The sequence below is a fragment of the Hemiscyllium ocellatum genome, chromosome 6 (genome assembly GCF_020745735.1).
Source record: "Hemiscyllium ocellatum isolate sHemOce1 chromosome 6, sHemOce1.pat.X.cur, whole genome shotgun sequence".
In the NCBI taxonomy this organism is placed as follows: Eukaryota; Metazoa; Chordata; class Chondrichthyes; order Orectolobiformes; family Hemiscylliidae; genus Hemiscyllium; species Hemiscyllium ocellatum.
In genome coordinates, this window is record NC_083406.1 from 86875278 (window position 1) to 86897802 (window position 22525).

The 22525-nt window shown below is 38.8% G+C and overlaps 2 protein-coding genes across 2 annotated transcripts in view; one reads left to right on the forward strand and one right to left on the reverse strand.

The window, feature by feature from the left end:
* The window catches only part of rpl21 (ribosomal protein L21), a 374380-nt gene that overhangs the window by 246336 nt on the left and 105519 nt on the right, over positions 1-22525 (forward strand). The gene's annotated exons all lie outside the window — the stretch shown is intronic.
* usp12a (ubiquitin specific peptidase 12a) overlaps positions 3303-22525 on the reverse strand; it is a 67912-nt gene continuing 48689 nt past the window's right edge. The window contains exons 7-9 of the mRNA XM_060826754.1: positions 18941-19138; positions 11516-11594; positions 3303-6188 (exon numbers count right to left, since the gene is read on the reverse strand). Of these exons, the coding sequence (XP_060682737.1) occupies positions 6087-6188; positions 11516-11594; positions 18941-19138 (379 nt within the window). The 3' untranslated portion in view covers positions 3303-6086. The remainder of the gene's footprint in view (positions 6189-11515; positions 11595-18940; positions 19139-22525) is intronic.

Consider the following 22525-nt stretch of genomic DNA (forward strand, 5'->3'; position numbering starts at 1 on the left):
AACTTTGTAAATCTTTTCTGAACCCTTTCAACTGGCTTCCTATAGGAGGGATAACAGAATTGCACGCAATATTCCAAAAGTGGTGCAACCAACTTCTGGTACACCTGTAACATGACCTCTCAACTCCTATACTCAATGGTGTCACCAATAAAAGAAAGCATATTAAATGGATTCTGGGTAATCCACGATACAGGACAGGAAAAAATTGTGGTTGCAAGAGCTGTTCTTTTTTTGAGGTAATTTAGGTGTTGGAGGTGATTTCCTCAAATTCCAGGAGTAGTAATTATTGGTTTAGAAGTTGTTACATTGTTTTGGAACTTTGAGGGGAAAACAAAATCAAAACAACAGCACTTTTTAAAAAAAGAGAGGAAAACAGAAAAAGGCAGAGGCCACGTGGTCAGAGAAAGGAACCCAAACTGTTGTCTGACACAGCAGTGAATCTGCACAGCTACGGCCTTTACTGTTTGAGTTCAAGTATCTCTGGACAGAGTGTGTCTAAGAAAAATGAACAAACAGTGAAATTCACAGCTGACCTTGGAGGAACTGGGGTGGGAGAGCTCACAGCACGAGAGAAGCTAAGTGCATAGTCTTTTTTTAAAAAGTGTAACCTTGCTATAAATCTACAATAGTGAGTAGAGTGGGTTCTTTTTTGATCATATATTTTATTGAAATCTGTCTGTTGATTAAAAGTATAAAACATAAGTACAAAGTTAGCCTGGAGCAATGAGACGGTGCTATTTTCTGGGTCTGTAAATTGTTAAGGTGCAATGATGGCCTTTAGTAGAATGTACTCTTCATGTCAGATGTGGGAAATGAGGGAGAATTTACAGAATTGGCTCAAAGATAGACGACAGAGGGTGGTGTTGGAGGGTTGCCTTTCCGACTGGAGGCCTGTGACCAGTGGTGCACCTCAAGGATTGGTGCTGAGTCCACTACTTTTCGTCAATTGTATAAATGATTTGGATGTAAACATAGGAGGGTATAGTAAGTTTGCAGACGACACCAAAGTTGGAGGTGTAGTGGAAGCGAAGAACATTACCTCAGAATACAACGGGATCTTGATCAGATGGGCTAATGGGCCAAGGAGTGGCAGATGGAATTTAATTTAGATAAATGGGAGGTGCTACATTTTGGAAAAGACAAATCAAGGAAAGACTTCTACGCCTAATGGTAATGTCCTGGGGAGTGTTACTAAACAAAGGAGACCTTGGAGTGCAGGTTCATAGTTGCTTGAAAGTGGAGTCTGAGGTAGATAGGATAATGAAGAAGGCATAATTAAAAATAAAAAGAGAATACATTTAATCATAATTGAGACATGATTAGCACAGACATTTGAATCTTATTAACATAGTGTTCCTCTTAAAGTCATACAAAATTATTCAATTGGTTTAACAACATACCATGATGGCTAAAATTGATACCCAAACTATTTACATTTAATTTTTGTCTACACATTCCCTCAAATCCTGTGCCTGTATATATTTGACATTTAAAATTATTTTTTAGTTAATTACATCCTCCCTCACCAGAGACATTGTAATACCATTACTGGTTGGAATGGCATTGTTACAATGGATATCATAAGGAAGGATAGACTGTATGGCTTGAAGAATGACAACATTTTCACGTAACCAATTTTAGAAAGGCCACATTTACCAAACAGTCCACAAACAACATCAACATGTAACATTTTAAAAGCCTTGATATTTTCTATAAATTCTAATTTTCACACTTCTAATAAAAATTGCCAATACAAGTTTCACATTGTCAAATAATCAACCCCTCATCTCTATCATGTCCCACAGGGCATACCACTGGCAGAAGGGTGCAATTACAGCACAAATTTGGATTCATATCTCCACCAGAATTATAGAATCCCTATAGTGGTGAGACACCTCTCGGCTCATCAAGTCTGCATTGGCCTTCTGAAGAATATCCGACCCAGACCCTTACCATCTCCCCCGGTAACCTCACATTTACCATGGCCAATCCACCTAACCTGCACATCTTTGGACTGTGGGAGGAATCCAGAGCACTGGACACTAACCCATGCAGACATGGAGAGAATTTGCAAACTTCACTCAGTCACCCGAGGCTGGAATTGAACCCTGGTACTGTGAGGCAGCAGTGCTAACCACTATGCCATGTTGCCTGCAAAACATAATACTGCTTATTCTGCCAAAACTGTTCATGTAAATGAGGGTGAAGTTGAGGCAGTCTGTAATGTTATATCACTGGAGTAGAATCCAGAACCTTGGGCTAAAGTTCAGTGACATGGGTTCAAATTCCACCAGGTCAGACAATCAAATTTGAAATGAATGAAAATCTGGAATAACAGTTGGACTAATGGCAACCACATAACCACTGCTGATTGTCATTAAAAAGAAAATCTGGTTCATTTAGTTGCTTTTGGAAAGAAAACTTGCTGTTTATACCTGGTCTGGCCTACATATGATTCCAGACTTTCAACAATGTGGTTGATTCTTAACTGCCCTCCAAGCCATTAGGCTAGGCAACAAATGCTGGTCTAGTTAGTGTACCTCATCAAATGAAATGAATTTTTAAAAACGCCATTAGTAAGCGTGCAATTATAGCACAAGTTTAGATTAATACTTCTATTGTAAATGCATTGGGATTTACAACAGTAGGAGGTTTAAAAAAAAGACTTTAAATTGCAAATGAACTATATACTCTGAGTTAGTCAGCTTTTGTCCTTTAATACTTGTACCTAAAGGCTGTACTTGGCCTCCACTCCTTGGTATAACAATAGAGGAGATTAACTAGTTCACAATAAGTATTAGAACATATGATATGTGTGCACAGTAAGTGTGTGGTATATGGACTATGTTTTTATATTTACTTTATACATATTATGTTACACACTATGACTCACTGAAAGCAACACCAATGAGATCTGCTAGCATATGCTAAAACAATAATAGATTTAAGCATTAAGTTATGTATACTACTGACACTGAATGCAATTCCAGATTGATTTTCCCTTTGGATGTAAAGTCACATCGACCTTTGAAATATATGCCTTAGTCTAACACCAAGTCATTGGTAACCATACTAAAATGTAAAAGTAAGGTTAGTATTGGCAGATCTAAAACAGAGGTTAATCAAACATAACTTACAAAACATCTCCTTGTCAAAAGTAATGCAATTAGTGTTTAAAAATATTTCCTTCAAGAATATGTTAATTACCACAGCAAGTTAAATATGAAATTCATGCACTCTTTAGGCCTGTAAATTATATTTTTTATTTCTGTAAGACAAAAACATAATTAAACAACAGGCTGTCTCAAGTAACCCCTTAAATACACCTAAAAATCAGTATCAAAAGTGCAATTTATAATTTAGAGTAATTTTCAATATATATATACATACAATATGATGCTATCAAAGAACATACTTTTTTTCAGTAGAAATTTCTGACCCAATATACAAAATATTCAGCTGCTGTGTCCCAAGAAACTTCTTGTCAAAGACATAAATCAGACCCATTATTTAATTATTTACTGGTTACTTCCCCACCACTCCAATCACTGATTTCTGATGGCTAAAATGCAATTTTATAGCACTTACAATGCCCAAAAGTTATCAAACTATGCACCATTTTAGCTGCACAATAGCCAAACCAATTCTTAATATTCACTAATAACCACACCCAGAAACTTTTTTTTTTACAATCCAAGCATAACACAGGAACAAATGCATAATGCTGCAATATTCTAACAATACCTTGATTGACCATTGATTTTAAAATATGATTCGAGCATTTTTTAAACTATATATCGCAACTGTTAAGCAGATAACCCTCTAATATGATAATGGGGAGGTGGAGGAAGGCAAAAAAATTCAACTGAACATACATGGTCTCTCTATTCTTGAATCCCAAAGTAAGTTGCAATGTCGGAAATATATATGAATTGATTGAAGCAATTGAGGAAAAGCCCAAGGGGCATCAATTTAAAAAAAACTATTTTTAAAAAATAATTTGGGCACTTCTACCTACTGAGAAGCAATCGTCTGAACTACTTTCTCCAAGAGTTTCCACCTTGTCCATATAACATGATAATATTCTTTTCCAAAAAAACCTAGAGGTGAATGCTAAGTATTAAACGGCATCAAATGTTAAGACCACAGCATTTCCTGAGCCAACAAGTCAAAAAGCATTATTCTAAGAGCTACAGAATGTTCTCAGATGAATTAATTTTCGGTTTAGCAGCAGAAAGACATTCTTCACAGGATTTCAAAGTATTGATATTAAGTACTGTACAAGAAAAAGGTGGTAAAGCTCTCCACCTGGTTTATGCAGAACAGTGATTCTGGTCTTAAATCCTACTTTAAAGTTTAGGCAGGCCACTTTAAAATTAATTTTGCCAGTCTACTATGTCCTTCACCAGCAAGCGTGGTGGTTCAGATTCTACTGAATTTGAACTGAAATCAGTCTACCTCCCATTTACACCTCAGTGCTGTTTTGAACTAGGACAATCATTCAGACTGTCAAACCATATATCAAAGGCATGGACTGGTTTGCACCACATGAAGGAGGCAAGCAAGGATTCATAAAATTATATCAGTCTGATTCAAATTCATGACCAGATTTTAAACTAATATGGGGTGAGAGGAATTTTTATATAAAACTACAAATTTATGGCTACCATATGAACTATGTACTTTCATTTCCATAAAGAGAAATGCAAAATAAATCTGAACATACGTTTGGTTTTTAAATAGGGGTTCAAGATATTACATTCAATAGGTGACAGAGAGCTCATCTAAGTGCATGGGAAAACAGACCATATTTCTCAGGCAAATAATTGGTCACTTCAATGACCATATTGAAGTGCGCTGGATAAAACTGGCAATGCAGACAACTAATACAGAAAAATTCCAAGATGCTATAGTGAAAATAATTATGCTGTACATAAGTGACCAAAGATTTATAGAAATTGAAATGGTTTAAAGAAAATAATGCATTTTAAACATGTAATCAGATTATCTGCATACTATATACAACAGAAAATAATTAGTGCAGACTCCAATATGGCAGACAGTTAAGCATTTCATTTTAAATGATACATTTAAAATATGGTCTATTTACTTTTTCATGATATTCTACAGGCATTGAGTCAATAAAATTGGAATTACTGTTATAACATTGCGATTTTATACTTTCTCTGGGATAACAAAAATACTTTACAAAATGTATTTAATTATTTAACATTAACAAATTGTTTCACTGTTGTATTTACAAGGCTCTACAACCCTGCTTGCCTTTGCTCCTGCCCTTAGTATTTAAGTTGATGCATCTTGCACATCAGATAACTATCCAGCAATCAGCAATAGATGGTGTGTAAATGGAATGCCAATGCGTGAATAGACGGGAAAAAAAAATGCTTGAACTCAACATAAATTGACCCTATGTCTGCTGGAAGATTATGTACTTATCTCGTGGAATTTGAAAGTTGACCCAACTGCAAGGCTAGATGTCAGTCAAGTATGTTTTTAAGTGGTGTAGCCACCTTACATAATCCGCAATGTAATTTTCATCTTTGGTGGGAAATTTTGCTCAAATTTGTTAATGCCAACTCTAATTATTTTTGGTCATTTAAAGGAAAAAAGACTAATCCAAGTAGATCCCAAACTTGAGAATGTAAAAATTATACAAATTAAAAAGCCAACAGGATGCTGCTAGGGAGAGATCAATCTGATTGAACATCAGTTCACTTTGGTTTCATGCATATGCATGTAGCATGCATCACTTTCTCCCATGTTAATTTTAGCTCTGGAACTGAATTCTGTGTGTCAGTTCAGTGCCACTTACTCAGCATCCCTTGTACATACCTGCTACAGCTTTATTTCAATGTGCTTTCACAATGAGTAAAACTGTTTTGTTTACATGGTTATTTCTGTTTTCCATTTTCATCAGTATTACTCTAGAGTGACCCAAGCTTCGTAACAAGACTGAAAAGTTTTCCCATCCGCTCTCTTTTGCATGATCTCAGTGCCTTGTTTCTGCAAGGGTGAGCATTGGGAAGTGAATGAGTTGGAACTGTTCTCCTGCACTCCACATTCATTTAATCCCTGGACTGGTAAAAGAGGATATAACCAGACTCAGAGTTCTTTGAAATATCAGATGTCAATCCATAGAACTCTTCGATGGCTTGTGCATCTATTTTCTGTACAATAGACAACATAAGGATTGTTAGCAATGGAGAAGTATAGCAATACAGAGTACTGTTCAATCCTGATAGCCATCTACAAAAAAAAGATGTAAGGCAATTATGTGTTATAGGAAAGTCAAAGCTTAGCCCAAATAGTAAACTGTACACTTGGTTAAAGAATGTCATAAAAGATAGACAGTGGCAAATATTTAAGGAGATATTTGACAATACACAGAATTGTAACAGTCTACTAATTAGAAGAGCTAAAGATGGCAGCAAATTTCAAGAAAAATCATAAATACGCAGAGAAATATGCAGGTGACTGGTCTTTGGACAAGAGCCCATGGTACTGGGAGTAGCATGTTGATATGGAAAGATGATTGGCTAACTAAAAGAATACAAGGGGGTGCATTTTCAGGATGACAACCTGTAACTTCTGAAGTTCCAAAGGGATCAAAATTTCTTACAATATATTAATGATTTGGATGAAAAAAAGTGAATACCATCAAATTTTCAGATGACAGAAATACATGGGAATGTATATAGTGAGGATGACTCAAAGAGGCAACTGAAAGATACAGACAGGCTAAAAACCTAGCAACAGGAATATACTGTGGGAAAGTGTGAGGCAGGAAGAATGGACAAATTGTATTTTTTTAAAGAAGCAAAGGACTGCAGAAAGCTGCAGTACAGAGGTATTTGGGAGTCCTCCTGCATACAAAAAGCTATCATACAAATTCAGCAATGATTTGGAAAGCAAACAATGTTTTTTTCTAAAAATAGAATGGAGTATGAAAATAGGGAAATGTTGCTAAAACAGCACAAGGCATGAATTAGAACTCACCTAGGATACTGTGAACAGTTTTGGTCCCCTTTTCTAAGGGAAGATATACTGGCATTGATCTTAGTTCAGAGAAGGTTCACTAGGTTGATCTTGGATCTAGAGAGACTTTCTTTTGAGGCGAGATCGGGAAGTATGGGCCTGTACTCATTGGAGTATAGAAAAATGACAGGTTACCTTATTGGAATATAAACGACTTGAGGGACTTGATGAGGTACTTGCAAGGAGGTTGTTTCCCCTTGTGGGAAGAGTGCAGGACCAGAAGCCATTATAGGCTTCTGCTTTTTGAACATTCCGCTTTTACGGAAGAGCTCCATTAGTTCTGTTTTCATCAATCCAAAGAGAATTTTCACTTTTATGAAAGGCGGTAATACTTTTTCCCATATAAATCATGCACCTTCGCTTTACCCCATTTTTGGTTTGTGAAAGGTTTCCTGGGAACGCTCAAGTTTCGGATAGCGGGGCCACCTGTACCCCAAAGTAAGGAGTCGCCAATTTAAGACAGGGATGAAGAGGAAGTGCTTCCCTCAGAGGGTAGTGATTCTGTGGAATTATTTATTGCAGAAAGCTGTCAAGGCTGGATCATTAAGAATATTCATGGCTGAGATACAGATTTTTTTTCAAATCAGCAAGGGGGTAATGGAGAAAAGGCAGGAACATGGAGTTGAGGATTATCAGATTTGCCATCATCTCATTGAGACTGCCACGCTATTCAATGGGTCAAACAGGAAAATATGAAGATGGCAGATGAATTGAACAGGAATTTTGCACCAACCTTCATCACAGAGGATGTAAATAACATCCCCAAAGGAGAAGTAAATCAAGAAATGGAAGACAGGTAAGAACTCAAAAATTACAATCCCCAGAGAAATGGTGCTACATAAATTGTTCCTCTTTGATGCTGACAAGGGGCCTAGTTCCTGACTGACTTCATTCTAGCATCTTAAATGGAGTGTCTGATGAGATAGTGGATACATTTGTTTCATTTTTCCAAAACTTTCTTGATTAAGGAAAGTTCCTATTAGGTTGGAAAATAGCATTGTAGTTCATTTATTCAAAGTTTCTCATCATTAAATAATTTTAATTTAAAGTGCTAAAGAGGCTTACCAGACAAATACATGGAAATGGGTGTGTTAAGAAAAGATAGACAAGTGAGGCTGGTCTCTGCTGGAAATTTGAAGGATAAGAGGCGACTCAATTGAAACACAAGATCTGGAAGATGGGCTGTTCACAGGATCTACCTTCCTATGGGTGAATCAAGAACTGCTCAAGAATAATGGGTCTCTTACTTAAAACAGAAATAGGGTGAAACTTTTTCTCTGGGGCGGCAAACATCTTTGGAAGCCTCCTGAATAGGTAGTGAAAGCAAAGTCCTTTAAGGCAGAGATGGGTAGACACTGCTAAAGGGGGTAAGAGGTTATCAGAATAGCCAGGAATGTGCATGAGTTTGAAATCCAATCAACCACGACCTTACTAAGTGGCGGAGCAGGCTCAAAGGGTCAAATGCTTACTCTTGCTCCTTGTGAGCTTGTAAACAAAGAACTACCTGTTTACATGTCCTGTTTAATGTAAAATCCCTCACTCCAGACGAATATTAACCTGCAGTGTCGGGTGGACATCTCTCTACTTATAAGTTAATGAAGGTTACATTTGTCTTCAATAGTAACACAAGTGTGAAAGCATTTCAGCAGCTATTTTACATTGATTGAATAGTGTAAAACAAACCATCCATTTGCCTTACTGCCCTAGAGGAATTTAATAACAAATGTTTCTCAGCTACATTTAAATTGAGCACAGTATTTTGCTATGCTGTTTTAATTCTAGTATTGTTGAATACACTCTTCAAATGTTAGCAAATTAGCTGTTGTGTTTAGGGGCTTTGAGTGTTAACTCACCAAAATCTTGCAACAGTGTACACCCATGAGTATGATAGTTACACTATAGATATTTCTTTATAGTTCCACTGAACTATTGGCTGAAGGCTGGGAGAACCACAGAGGAAATGCTAGTGTGGTCCCACTTCTTAAGAAGAGTGACAGAGACAAACCAGGGAATTACACAGACCAATGGGTCTCAAATCAGTGGCAAGTAAACAGTTAGAGAAAATTCTAAAGGAGAGAATTAAACCTCCACACAGAGAGGCAAAGCAAGATCAGGAATGGTCAGCATGGCTCTGTCAGAGGTAGGTCATGCCAAACAAATTTGTTTGAATTCTTCCAAGGTGACCAGATAAAGTAGATAAGGGTAGTGCAGTTGGTATAGTTTATATGGATTTCAGCAAGTTCTTTGACAAGGTCCCACATGAAAGGCTGAAGATGATGGCAAAATCACATGGGATCCCAGGTAACTTGGCAAGTCAAATCCAAAACTGGCTTAGTGGTAGGATTCTGTTTGTTTGGCTGGGGGCAATGTGTCCAGTGATGTATCAGTGGTGTGTTCCTTATTGTTTGTGATATACCTAAACATTAGAGCAAAATGAGTGGGGGTGGAGATAAGTACATTTGTGGATGACATGAAAATTAACCAGGTAGCTGACAGAGAAGTAGAAGATTTTAGCTAACAGGCGAACATAGATTGGTCAGATGGCCAAATGAGTGGCAGATGAAATTTAACTCTTTTCAGTGAGGGGTATTACACTTTGGAAGAAGTAACAAGACAAGGAGGTGTCAATGAATGGCAGGACACCAGGAAAGTCAGAGGAACACAGCGATCTTGAGGTGTTTGTCCACAGATCCCTGAAGGCAGTAGGACAGGGTTTGTAGGGTAGTTAAGAAAACATATCAAACACTTGCCATTGTTAATCATGACATAGATTATAGGAGTAGGGAGGTTACGTCAGAGCTTTGGAGTACAAAACTTTGACTCAGCCACAGAGTACTATGTCCAGTTCTGGTCACCACACCATAGACAGGATGTGATTGCCCTTAAGGGGTGCAGAGGAGATCCATTAGGATGTTGTCAGGATTGAAGCAGTTCAGCTATGAGGAGAGGCTAGTTAAGAACAAGCTGTTTTCTTCAAAGCAGGAAAAGATGAGAGGGAACCTGCTAGAGATGTGTAAGATCATGACAGATATGGACAAGGTAGACTGAAAGCAGCTGTTGCCCTTAGTTAAAGGGTCAACAACAAGATGGCATAATTTTAAAAGGTGAAAGGCAAGAGGTTTAGATGGAATTTGAGGAAAGAAATTCACCAAGGGAGTAGTAGGAATCTGAAATGCACTGCCTGAGAAGGTAGTTGAGGCAGGAACATTCACAACCTTTAAAAGCATATGGATGACCACTTGAAATGCCATAACACTCAAGGCTATGCCCCTAGTGCTTGAAGTGGGACTTGTGTAAATGTAGATGAGTTTTTGTCAGTGCAGATCCAATCAGCCAAAAGGCCTCTTCTGTACTACAAGATACTGTGACTCTTTAAGACTCAGGATAAGTATATTGACAATAGTAAAAGCAATAGGTATTGATCAAATTGGACTTGTTAAAAATTTAAATGTTACAATAAAATCTACTTTCACCATCCTTTTGAATACTTCAAAGTCTTCATGAAACAATGACATCCTAGAAGAAAGGTAACAACACTTGTACATTTTTCAGTTGTACAGCAATTGTATTACCATTCTGAAAATAATGTGCTCAAAAGCAAGAAAACAAAATGCTGGGTCAGGTCAGCAAGCCTGACAGTACCTGACAGAATAACAGAGTTAATATTTCAAGTCTGATATGGCTGCTCACCAAGAAGAATCACTTCCAATTCAAAACTGTTTTTATCTCCCACAAATGCTATCAGATCTGCTGAGTTTTTCCAGCACCTCATTTTTATTGCAGATTGCCAGTATTGGCAGTATTTTGCTTTTAATTGAGTTAATACAGCTCCACTCAATTTCATAACATTCTTTGTATATTTTTCAAATTAAAACACTGATGTTCTAAAAATTCAAAATTCCCAACCCCATAACTCAGGGCTGAATAATCACACATCATCTTCCTATATTGAATATTGAAATTCCATTACAAGAATAATTTTGAGTGTCTTTATTTTTAAAATTGAACTGAAATAGAAACTGTAAACTGGTCTGAGTTCAGCAAAGTTTTAAGTTAAGTATTTTTGTTTTAATCTAGTGCCTTGAAACTCTACTTAACACCTCTGTGAAGGTATGTACTTCCAGATTTTTCTGATCCATTTTAACAGTTTTCATGGATCATACAACAGCTGGAAAAAAGTTACCTGGTCTGCTATAGGTCACTTGTTGTAATCACAGATAATGTTGGTTAACAATAGCAATATGGTAATATGCTCACTGATATGGTAATAGAGAATCAAACAAGCCTCTATATTCCTCAACCAAAATTTAAACATAGTAATCTATGTATTTAAATAGCTGCAATATTTGACACACTCATCTCAAGTCAACTAGTGTTAACACAATTAGACTTAAAAATTTATTTTTAAAATATTAATTGTAATAAATATCTTAAATTTAGTAATATCATATAAACGTACCTCTACGATATCATCATCAAACAACAACCAGAAGTCATGGCTTTTCACTATTGCAATGTAGTGCCCTCGGTTAGGGCCACTAAATAAAAGAAAAAGTTAGCATTATTAGCAGAAGAGTTTTGTTCAATGTTTTTGCAACATCATATAAATTTTATGCTATTAAGTTAAAAAGAATTGCTGTACAATTTTAGCCATTGCAGATGATATTGTCTATCATTTTCTTTTCACAGCTCGCCATGTTTTGCCAAGAAGTCTGGCAGATGCCTAATTCATATTTCAGAGATTGAATCAGCTCTGCACCAAAGAAAAATTGCAATGAAGGATAGTTTTAATTCTCAAAGGACTCTTCTGACTGTATTACACTAGACAACATGCAGTGAATGTAAGAAAATATTAGATTGGAGTTAGTGATAAAGGAAAGTTCCAATAGGTTTTTATTCAGTTTTCAGATAATAAAAGAATTAAGAAAGCAAAATTACTGCTAAACTTATTTTGGAAACCAGTACCAACATTCTGTAAAACACAAGCTATTTAAAGCGGTTTGTAATGCTTTGAAATATTCTTCACTCAGTTAAAAGAACTCAGTCAGTGAATCTTGTAGTGGTTTATGTGTTATGCAGCTGAAAATGTTTCCTTGAGACCTCTCTCAGGTCTGGAAGGATATTATCCAAACCTCTACCATTGACTATTTTTCAATCATCAAATGACTATCATACAAACACTTCTCATCCATCACAGCACCTCACAAACATATTAGTGGCATGCAGTGTGGCAGGTTGTAGAAGGATTCATCTTCAGCAATACCAAGAAAAAAATTCACTGAAATCCTAAGAACAATACATGTTCTTCTAACAGAGTACTTAATAAAAGACCTTACACGCTTTCCCAAATGCCATTCTTTTAAAATAGACCCGCTAAACTGATCTATAACAGTTGTTAATTTCAGTTTTTAATAATGTCTTTTCATTTTTTTTATTGAGAAAGAAATTGACAAAGTGATATGGATTCGCTTAATTTTCTTGAGTAAGCTTCACGAAAACAATTGCTGTAGACTTAGTACCATCTATGGACAGAAAAACAGAGCCAACATTGAGTCCTGTGACACATTATCAGAATTGAAAACAGCTGAGAAATGGTGTTATTTATGCTGATGATGAGGAGGGAAGAGAATGAGTGAGTCAAGTAGATGGAGATGGTGTGAGAGAGTGTAAAAAAAACAGACAAGGGGATTGCAAATGACAATCTGGGATAGAGATAAATGCTGAATGGGTGCTAACAGGAAGTGCAAATTATTGAACGCATATGCAGGGGAAGAGGGAAGATAACAAACCGGGCCACTGAAATTGTTAAACTCAATGTTGAGCCCTGAGGGATGTTAAGGCACCAAGGTGGAAAGTAAATTATTCCTCCAGCTCGTGTTGAAATTTGCTGGAGCACTGAAGCAGACCCAAGATGCATGGTGTCATGAGCACAAGGTAGCGTCAAAGTGCAGTCAACTGAAAGCAAAGGGTCATTTTTACAGACATAGTCAAGGTGATCTACAAAGTGGTCACCCAATTTGCATTTTATTTCCCCAGTGTAGAGAAGATCAACGTGAATTTTAATACAGTAGACTAAATTGAATGAAATGCAGGTAAAGCAATACTTCACCAGGAAAATGTCAGGGGCCTTGGATAGGGAGGAGGGTGGAAGCAAACAGGCAGGTGTTGCATCTTCTGTGATTGTATGGGGAGATGCCATGGAAGTGATAGATGGTGTCGTGAATAAAGGTGGAGTAGATCAGGCTGCTCATGAAGGAATGATCGCTGTAGAGTGCCATCAAGGGAGGGGAGGGGAGTGCGTAACTGGTGGTGGCCTCTCACTAAACATGGCAGAAATGACCATTCCCGACCCTTTGGTTGTGGAGGCCAGTGGGTGCAAAGTGAGAACAAGGAGAATCCTATCGTGTTGTGGAAGGAAAGGGAAATGGCAAGGAGAGAAATGAGGAAATTGGTCAGACATGGTTGAGAGCCCTATCAACATGGCAGCAGGGAATCCTCAGCTGAGGATAAAGGTGCACATTTCTGATCCTCCTCCCCCCCCAATCATCAGAACAAAAATCAGAGAAACTGGGAGAATGGAATGAAGTCCTTACAGGAAGAAGGGGCTGAGGTAACAGTGGGGATTGGTGGATTTATAATGGATATCAGTGGCCAGCTTATCTCCAGAAATGGAAACAAGATGTCAAGGAGGGAAGAGAGGAGTCAGGTGGACCACGTGAAGTTGAAAGAAGGATGGAAAATGGATGCAAAATTGATAATTTTTTCCCAATTCCATAGTTCTTCAATTTCCAACCCCACTTATCAGCACCAAGTCCACAGGCTTGCTTATAGCATTTTAGGTAATTTTTTTCTTTTAAAGGAGTGCAAGTGAGGCTTTTGTCTTCACCACAAAATTAGGCCACAATTTCTAGTTAAACTCATTCAAAACTGTTTTCCTCATGTCCCCTTTCCATAAGACATAGGAGTGGAAGTAAGGCCATTCGGCCCATCGAGTCCACTCTGCCATTCAATCATGGCTGATGGGCATTTCAACTCCACTTATCAGCATTCTCCCAGTAGCCCTTAACTCCTTGTGACATCAAGAATTTATCAATCTCTGCCTTGAAGACATTTAGCGTCCCGGCCTCCACTGCACTTTGCGGCAGTGAATTCCACAGGCCCACCACCCTCTGGCTGAAGAAATGTCTCCGCATTTCTATTCTGAATTGACCCTCTCTAATTCTAAAGCTTTGTCTACGGGTCCTAGTCTCCTCGCCTAATGGAAACAATTTCCTAGCGTCCACCTTTCCAAGCCATGTATTATCTTGTACGTTTCTATTAAATCTCCCCTTAATCTTCTAAACCCCAATGAATGCAATCCCAGGATCCTCAGCCGTTTCTCGTATGTTAGACCTACCATTCCAGGGATCATCCATGTGAATTTCCGCTGGACACGCTCCAGTGCCGGTATGTCCTTCCTGAGGTGTGGGGACCAAAACTGGACACAGTACTCCAAATGGGGCCTAACCAGAGCTTTATAAAGTCTCAGTAGCACAACGGTGCTTTTATATTCCAACCCTCTTGAGATAAATGACAACATTGCATTCGTTTTCTTAATCACGGACTCAACCTGCACATTTACCTTTAGAGAATCCTCGACTAGCACTCCCAGGTCCCTTTGTACTTTGGCTTTACAAATTTTCTCACCGTTTAGAAAGTAGTCTACACTTTTATTCTTTTTACCAAAGTGCAAGACTTCGCATTTGCCCACGTTGAATTCCATTAGCTATTTCCTGGACTACTCTCACAAACTGTTTAGATCCTTCTGCAGCCTCCCCACTTCCTCAGTACCTGCCTGTCCACCTAACTTCGTATCCTCGGCAAACTTCGCTAGAATGCCCCCAGTGTTTCATCCTTACAACAATCACTTTAGATTTGTGTCCCCTAGTAACCGACACCACCATTCAGGGAAAAGGGCCTTTCCGATCCACACATCCAAGCCTCTCATTATTTTGGACACCTCAATTACATAGAAAGGAAAGAAATGCCAAAGTGAACACTGGCTCCTTAGAGAACACAGTTGGAGAAATAATGGGAACCAGGAAATGGTAGGGGAATTGAATAAATATTTTACAACAGTCTTCACTGCAGAAGACACTAATCAGAGTCCAAAAATTCTAAATGATCAAGAGACAACAGGAGAGAAAGAAATATTTTGGTGGCACAGTGGTTAGCACTGCTGCCCCACAGCGCCAGAGATCCAGGTTCAATTCTCACCTCCACACACAGATAGTTTGTGTGGAGTTTGCACATTCTCCCCATGTCTGTGTGGGTTTCCTCCAGGTGCTCCGGTTTCCTCCCACAATCCAAAATGTGCAGGCCATGCTAAATTGCCCGTAGTGTTAGGTGAAGGGGTAAATGTAGGGGAAGGGGTCTGGGTGGTTTGCTCTTCGGAGGGTCGGTGTGGACTTGTTGGGCCTAAGGGACTGTTTCCACACTGTAAGTAATCTAATCTAATTTAATCATTGTCACTAGAGAAAAAAAGTGCTAGGAAAATTGGACTAAAGATCAATAAGACCGCAGGACCTGATAAAATGCACCTTAGGATATTAAAGGAAGCACTACAAAATAGTTTTAAGTAATTTTCCAGGAATCCCTAGATTCTGGAAATGTCCAAGAGGATTGGAAAACTACCAATCTAACACTTTTATTTAAAACAAAAAGAGATAAAAACACAGGTAACCATAGGTTGGTAAACTTAACGCCAATCATTAGGAAAATGTTACAATGTATGATAAAGGTCATATTAGCTAAGCATTTAGAAATAAATAATTTGATCAAACACAGCCAACAGTTGTAAAGCATGAAGAGGTAAATCATGCCTGGCAAATTTACTGAAATACCTTGAAGTGATAACAAGCAGAATAAATAAAAAGGAATCTGAGGATGCAATATCATAGGATTTTTAGAAGGCATTTCGTAAGATTGCACACATTAGGGCTACTTCGTATTATGACAACCCATGGTGCTCGAGGTAATAAATTAATATGGTTAGAAGATACAGGAAAGAGAGATTTGGAATATGATTGGTTGGGCAGGGGGGTGGCATATCTTCAGGATGGCGATGTATAATTAGTGGAGTGTCACAGACATCACTTCTGCGGCCACAATTACTTACAAATTGTATTACTAACTTGAATGAGGGAAGTGAATGTACTGTAGCCAAGTTGCGGGTAACACAAACTAGATGGTAAGGTAAGTAGTGAGGATGATGCAAAAAATTTGCAGAGGGATATAGACATTTTAAGCAAGTGGGCAGAACTTTGGCAGTTGGAGATATAATGCAGGAAAATTGAAGTTATGCATTTTGGCAGGAAGATTCGACGAGTTGAATATTATTTACATGGAGGAAGACTGCAGAAGACTCCAGAAGAGGGATTTGGTAGTCCATGTGAATCACAAAGAGCTTAAATCTAAGTTCAGCAAGTAATGATAAAGGCAAATGGAATGTTGGCCTTTGTTTCAAAGGGAGTTGAGTACAAAAGTAAAGAGGTTTTACAAAATCTACACAGGACACTAGTAGAATGAGAATCACCTTATTGAAACATACAAGGTGTATAGAAGATTGGCACAACAGATGCAGAAAGCTATCTTGTTGGAGAGTCTAACACCAGAGGGAATAATCTGAGAATAAGAGATCACATATTGAAGATAGAGAGGAGGAGAAATTTCTTCTCTCAGAGGGTAGTGAATCTGTGGAAACATTTATGGCAGAAGGTTGTCAAGACTGGGTCATCAGGTATATTCAGGGTTGAAACAGACAGATTTTTAATCAGTAAAGGAATCAAGGGTCATAGAGAAAAGTCAAGAAAGTGAAATTGACAGTTCAGATAAGCCACAAGCTGATTGAATGGTGCAGCAAACTCAATGGGCTGAATTATTTACTTCTATAGCTACATTTTATGGTTTGCAGAACTCCAACCCTCTGGTATCTTGATTGTACCAATAGTTTTGTATTTCTAGCATTAATGGTTATTTTTCAAGATTTTTAGACTCAAACAGTTTTTTTTTTAACAGAATGGAGGGTAGCTAATGTAGCCATACTATTTAAAAAGGGAGATAGATTAAAAAAAAACACTGAGCCTGGCGTTGGTAGTGGGGAAAAATGCAAGACTCTATTATGAAGGGATTTTATTGTGGTTCACTTAGAAAACTATGATAGAATCAGACACAGACAGCATGAATTAACAAAAGGGAAATCAGGCTTGACAAAACTACTGGATTTGTGCGAGGATGTAACTAGTAAAGTTGATCGGGGAGTTAACGCAAGTGGTTCATTTGGACTTCCAGATGGTCATTGACAGAGTCCCACATAGGAAATTGGTGTAGTATGTTGGAATGGATAGAAAATTTGTTAGGAAACAAAATAGAAATAAATGCGTATTTTTCTGAATGGCAGGCAGTGACTAGTTGGGTACTGCAACTATTCATGCTTTGTGTTAAATAATTTAAATGAGGAAATTAAATGTAACACCTCAAAGTTTGCAGCTAACCCAAAGCTGAGGAAAGGGTGACGGAGGAGGATGCAGAGATGTTGCAGCGTGATTTGGGCAGGCTGAGTGAAGAAAAAAATGCATGGCAGATGGTGTACAAGGTGGATAAATGTGAAGTTATCTACTTTGATAACAGAAACAATGTCAGGTTACTCAAATAGCTGTAATTTGAGTGGGAAATGTTCAACAAAACTTGGGTGTTTTCATGAACCTGCTGAAAGTAAAAATGCAGTTGCAACAGACAGTAAAGAAGGCAAACTGCATGTTGGTCTTCACAACGAGAGGCTTTGAGTACAGGATTGCAACAGTTATACAGGGCACTGGTGAGGCCAAACCTGGAATATTGTGTACAGTTTTGATCATCTTATCTGCAAAAGGATGTTGTTGCTTTGGAGGCAGTGTAGTGACTCCTGGGTCAGCAGCACTGACATAAAAGAGAGATTGAATCGGTTAGGATTGTATTCATAGATTCTCTACAGTGCAGAAAGAGGCCATTAAGCCCATCAGGTCTACATCAACCGTCCAAAGAGCACCCTACTCAGACCTCTACCCTAATCCCATAATTACCGTTACTAATCCACCTAGCCTGCACATCCATGCACACTACAGGGCAATTTAGCATGGCCAGTCCACCTAACCTGCACATCTTTGGATTGGGGGAGGAAACCGCAGCACCCAGCAGATTTCTAGCAAATGGGAGAACAAGCAAACTCCGCACTGACAGTTATCCAAGGCTGGAATCAAACCCAAGTTCCTGGCACCATTAGGCAGCAGTGCTAGACACGGAGCCACTGTGCTAGGTGCGTGACTGTGTCAGTGACTGTCTATGTGGAGTTTGTACAATCGCCCCGTGCCTGTGTGGGTTTCTGCTGGGTGTGCGGGTTTCCTCCAGAAGGAATTTTCTAAATTATGCCTAATTAATCTTTGTTCTTGAACTCTACTTGATCCGACCATTCCACTTACTCTTGGTCTTTCAACGTATGATAGGAGACTGACCAAATGCTTGCATCTTGTGTTCATTCACAATTATTGACCAATATTATTCCAGATATAAATATACCTGCAACGTTGTGCAATAAGGCAAGTATATTAATGCTCATCTTAACTCTCTCGGTGAAGAGCAACCAGCAGTAATCCTCATACGATCCTACATACTCAAGAGCCTTGGTGCAATCCATGGAGGAAAACTGGGAAGAAATCACATTAATGGAGCATGCAGTAAAATAATTTTACATGGCAAGTGGTTAGGATCTGGAATACACTTCAGAGTGCTTAATGGATGTGGATTCAATCACAACCTTCAAAGGACAATTGGATAAGTCTTAAGTACAAGTGGAATGGTTATTGCTTACCTTCCACAGTGTACCACCACAGCAACCAGGTCATACATTCTATCTGGATTGGTGGCATCTCCTGATGTGTTGAATAGGCGCAGTTCTAGTGGAAAGACTACTCTGTAGGATAACTTTGTGTATCGATGCAATTGATCCATATATTTGAATCTCTTCAGGTGAAGAGCTAAAATCATAGGCAGTTTCTTTACTTTCATCCTGCAAAATTATACCAAAAGGACATGAAACAAATGTTATAATACAGCTCTATTTTGACAATATGGTTTAGAACTTTCAGATTAGAGCTTATCATTTGTATATTTTATTTATAGAAGTTAAGTCTCTCACCTCTTGATTATATAATGAAATTAATGCATTTAAATTTTTTCCCAAAGTCCCCACCCTCATTCTCTCCAAATCTTAATTCACTGAGGTGACATTGTTCGCTTAATGTGTTTGTTCAAGTCCGTATACTACCAATCTACGTCTGTGGCTGCAAACCTCCTTTTGAACAGATGAAAACTATTCTCATATCCACATCTATCAGATAAACATTTTTGGAACCAATTAACCTTGAGCCAGGAGAGCTACTTCTGGCTCAAGAACAGTTTTGTACATTGGACTTTAAAGTAAATAATTTCTTAACAATGACTTACGTTTCTTGTGCATAATACTGCATAACATCTACTGCAGTATAAAGTCTTTTTGATAAAAGTGTAAATTATGATGCAGCTTCAATCAGAAACACAGAGTTCTGAAAAATAAGCACTGTATTTGCACTGGGCAGAAAGAGAAAGAACAAGTCAACTTATCCACGTTGATAGCATTAGGAACACAACAGGATAATTTTCAGAAGACCTTTGACAAGGTGCCACACAGGAGACTGCCAAGAAAGATAAGAGCCTGTGGTGTTAGGGGCAAGGTATTGGCATGGATAGAGGATTTGCTCACTGGCAGACAGTATGGATAAAAGGCTGTGTTCCAGGACGGCAGCCATTGACTAGTGGAGTTCTGCAGGGGTCCGTGTTGGGACCACCAAATATTCATGTTATACATTAATGATCTGGACAATGGAACTGAGGCAGTGTTGCTCAGTTTGCAGATGACATAAATAAAGGTGGAGGAACAGATAGTGTTGAGGAAGTGGGGGAGCTGCAGAAGGACTTGGACAGGTGAGGAGAGTGGAAGAGGAGGCATGTTAGCAATGTTTAAATCATATCTTAATAGGCACTTGAATGGGAGACAAACAGAGGGATAGAAAGAGTGTATGGGCAATAAGTAGCAGGCCTAAATAAGGATGAGGAATCAGCACAGGCTTGGTGGGCTGAAGGACCTGTACCTGTGCTGAACTGTATTATTATTATTACAACAATATGATAAAGTGTCAGGTTATGCACCTTGGTCAGAAGGATAGAGGCATAGACAATTTTCTACATGGGAAAAGGCTTCAGAAATCTGAAGCACAAAGGGACTTAGGAGTCCTACTTCAGGATTGTCTTAAGGTCAAAATACAGGTTCAGTTAGCAGTCAGCAAGGCTAATACAATGCATTTATTTTGAGCGGGCTAGAATATGTGAACAGGGATATACTGCAAAGGCTGTAGAAGGCCCTAGTCAGACTGCATTTGGAATATTGAGAGCAGTTTTGGGCACCGTATCCAAGGATGAATGTGCTGGCAACTGAAGACTCTGGGTCTGTACTAGATGAAATTTAAGGATGAAGGGGATCGGATTGAAACTTAGAATATGGAGAGGCCTGGAGAGAGTGGACATGGAGAAGACGACTCCACTAGGAGGAGACTAGGACACAAGACCCCCTGAGTGAAAAGACAGCCCTTTAGAACTGAGAAATGATGAGGAATTTCTTCAGCCAGAATGATCTCCTTCTGGATTTATAAGGTGATCAAGAGATTACAGGGATAAGACAAGAGAGTAGATTTGAGAAACAGATCAGTAGTGAACAAACCGTGGAGCAGACTTGATTGTCAAATTCTGCCCTATATCTTATGCTCTAACAGGGAAGATTTCACTTCATCCTTCACTTTGAAGTCCATGATCTCATCTTTGCAACTATGAGTAACTACAGAGGAACCTCGATTATCCAGAGGACACGCTGGGGAGTATTTCGTTCGGTTAATCGATAACGGATAACATGGGTAGCCATGCATCGGGACCTAACCATCTCGTTCTGATGATCCAACATTAGGTTAAGCGAATGTCGGATAATCGAGATTCCTTGTACCTTCCTGTTTTGGGAGGGGGGGGGTGGGGTGGGGGGAGAAGAGTCAGACATGCAAATCTTCAGGTAACTATTTCCTGCAATCAATGAACCTCAGAGGATTCAGAGAAAGTAATGCAAACTTCCTAATATCTGAACTTGCAGCACCTGCCCTTAGCTGCTTAGCTCCTTCAGCATATGTCGCTAGCTGAAAGAACCTCCAGCTTTGAAATGTCCATTGAGGAGGACAGTAGACATAGAGCAAAATATTGCACTAAAAGGTAAAGTATAGGTGAAATAATTCTTCAATCAATCTATTTTTCCAAACGGCATCAATTTTTAACATAATAATAATAAAAAACTAAAGATGTTGAAAATCAGAAACAAATTTTTTTTTAAAAGTTCATTCATGGGACGTGGACATTTATTAGCCCTCATTGCCCAGAAGAGAGTTAAGATGCAACACATTACTGTAGGTCTGGAGTCACATGTAGGCAAGGATGGCAGTTTCCTTCCCTAAAGGACATTAGTGAACCAAATGTGTTTTTCCCAACAATTGACAATAGCTTCATAGTAATTATTAGACTCGTAGTTCCAGATTTTTAAAATTGAATTTAAATTCCACTATCACACAGGCTGCTACCACAAACAACTCACTGTCAGTCACAATGGTCCCCATTAGCAGCTATTCATTCTCCAAGGCTGAACCTTTATCCACTTCTTCTGCCCAAATGCTCTTCTCTCTCTCTGGGCTCCACTTTCACCTATTGTTTATTTCTTCCCCCTCCCCCCATGCCATCATTTGCATATAGCTATAAATCAGTTCTGAAGAAGGGTCACTGGAACTGAAACGTTGATTCTGCTTTCTCTTCACAGATGCTACCAGACCTGGGTTTTTTCCAGCAATTTCAATTGTTAACATGCCTAATTATACTCGGGTTGTTATAGTGCACCTTAAAAGGGAAAACTAATTCTCATGATAAGAACACTCAAGGCAGACAAGTTAACTCAATTAGGAGAAAGTGAGGACTGCAGATACTGAAAATCAGAGTTGAAGAGTGTGGTGCTGGAAAAGCACAGACAGTCAGGCAGCATCCGAGGAGCAGGAGAGTCGACGTTTCGAGCATAGGAACAGGGGGGTTAACCTATGGGGGCTGAGAGATAAATGGGAGGTGGTGGTGGTGGTGGGGGTGGGGGGCTGGGGGTGAAGGTGAAGGTAGCTGGGAAAACAATAGGTAAATGGAAGGTGGGGGTGAAGGTGATAAGTCGGAGAGGAGGGTGCAGCGGATAGGTGGGAAGGAAGATGGAAGGATAGTTCAAGAGGTGCCAAGTAGGAAGGTTGAATCTGGGATAAAGGTGGGGAGAGGGGAAATGGGGAAACTGGTGAAA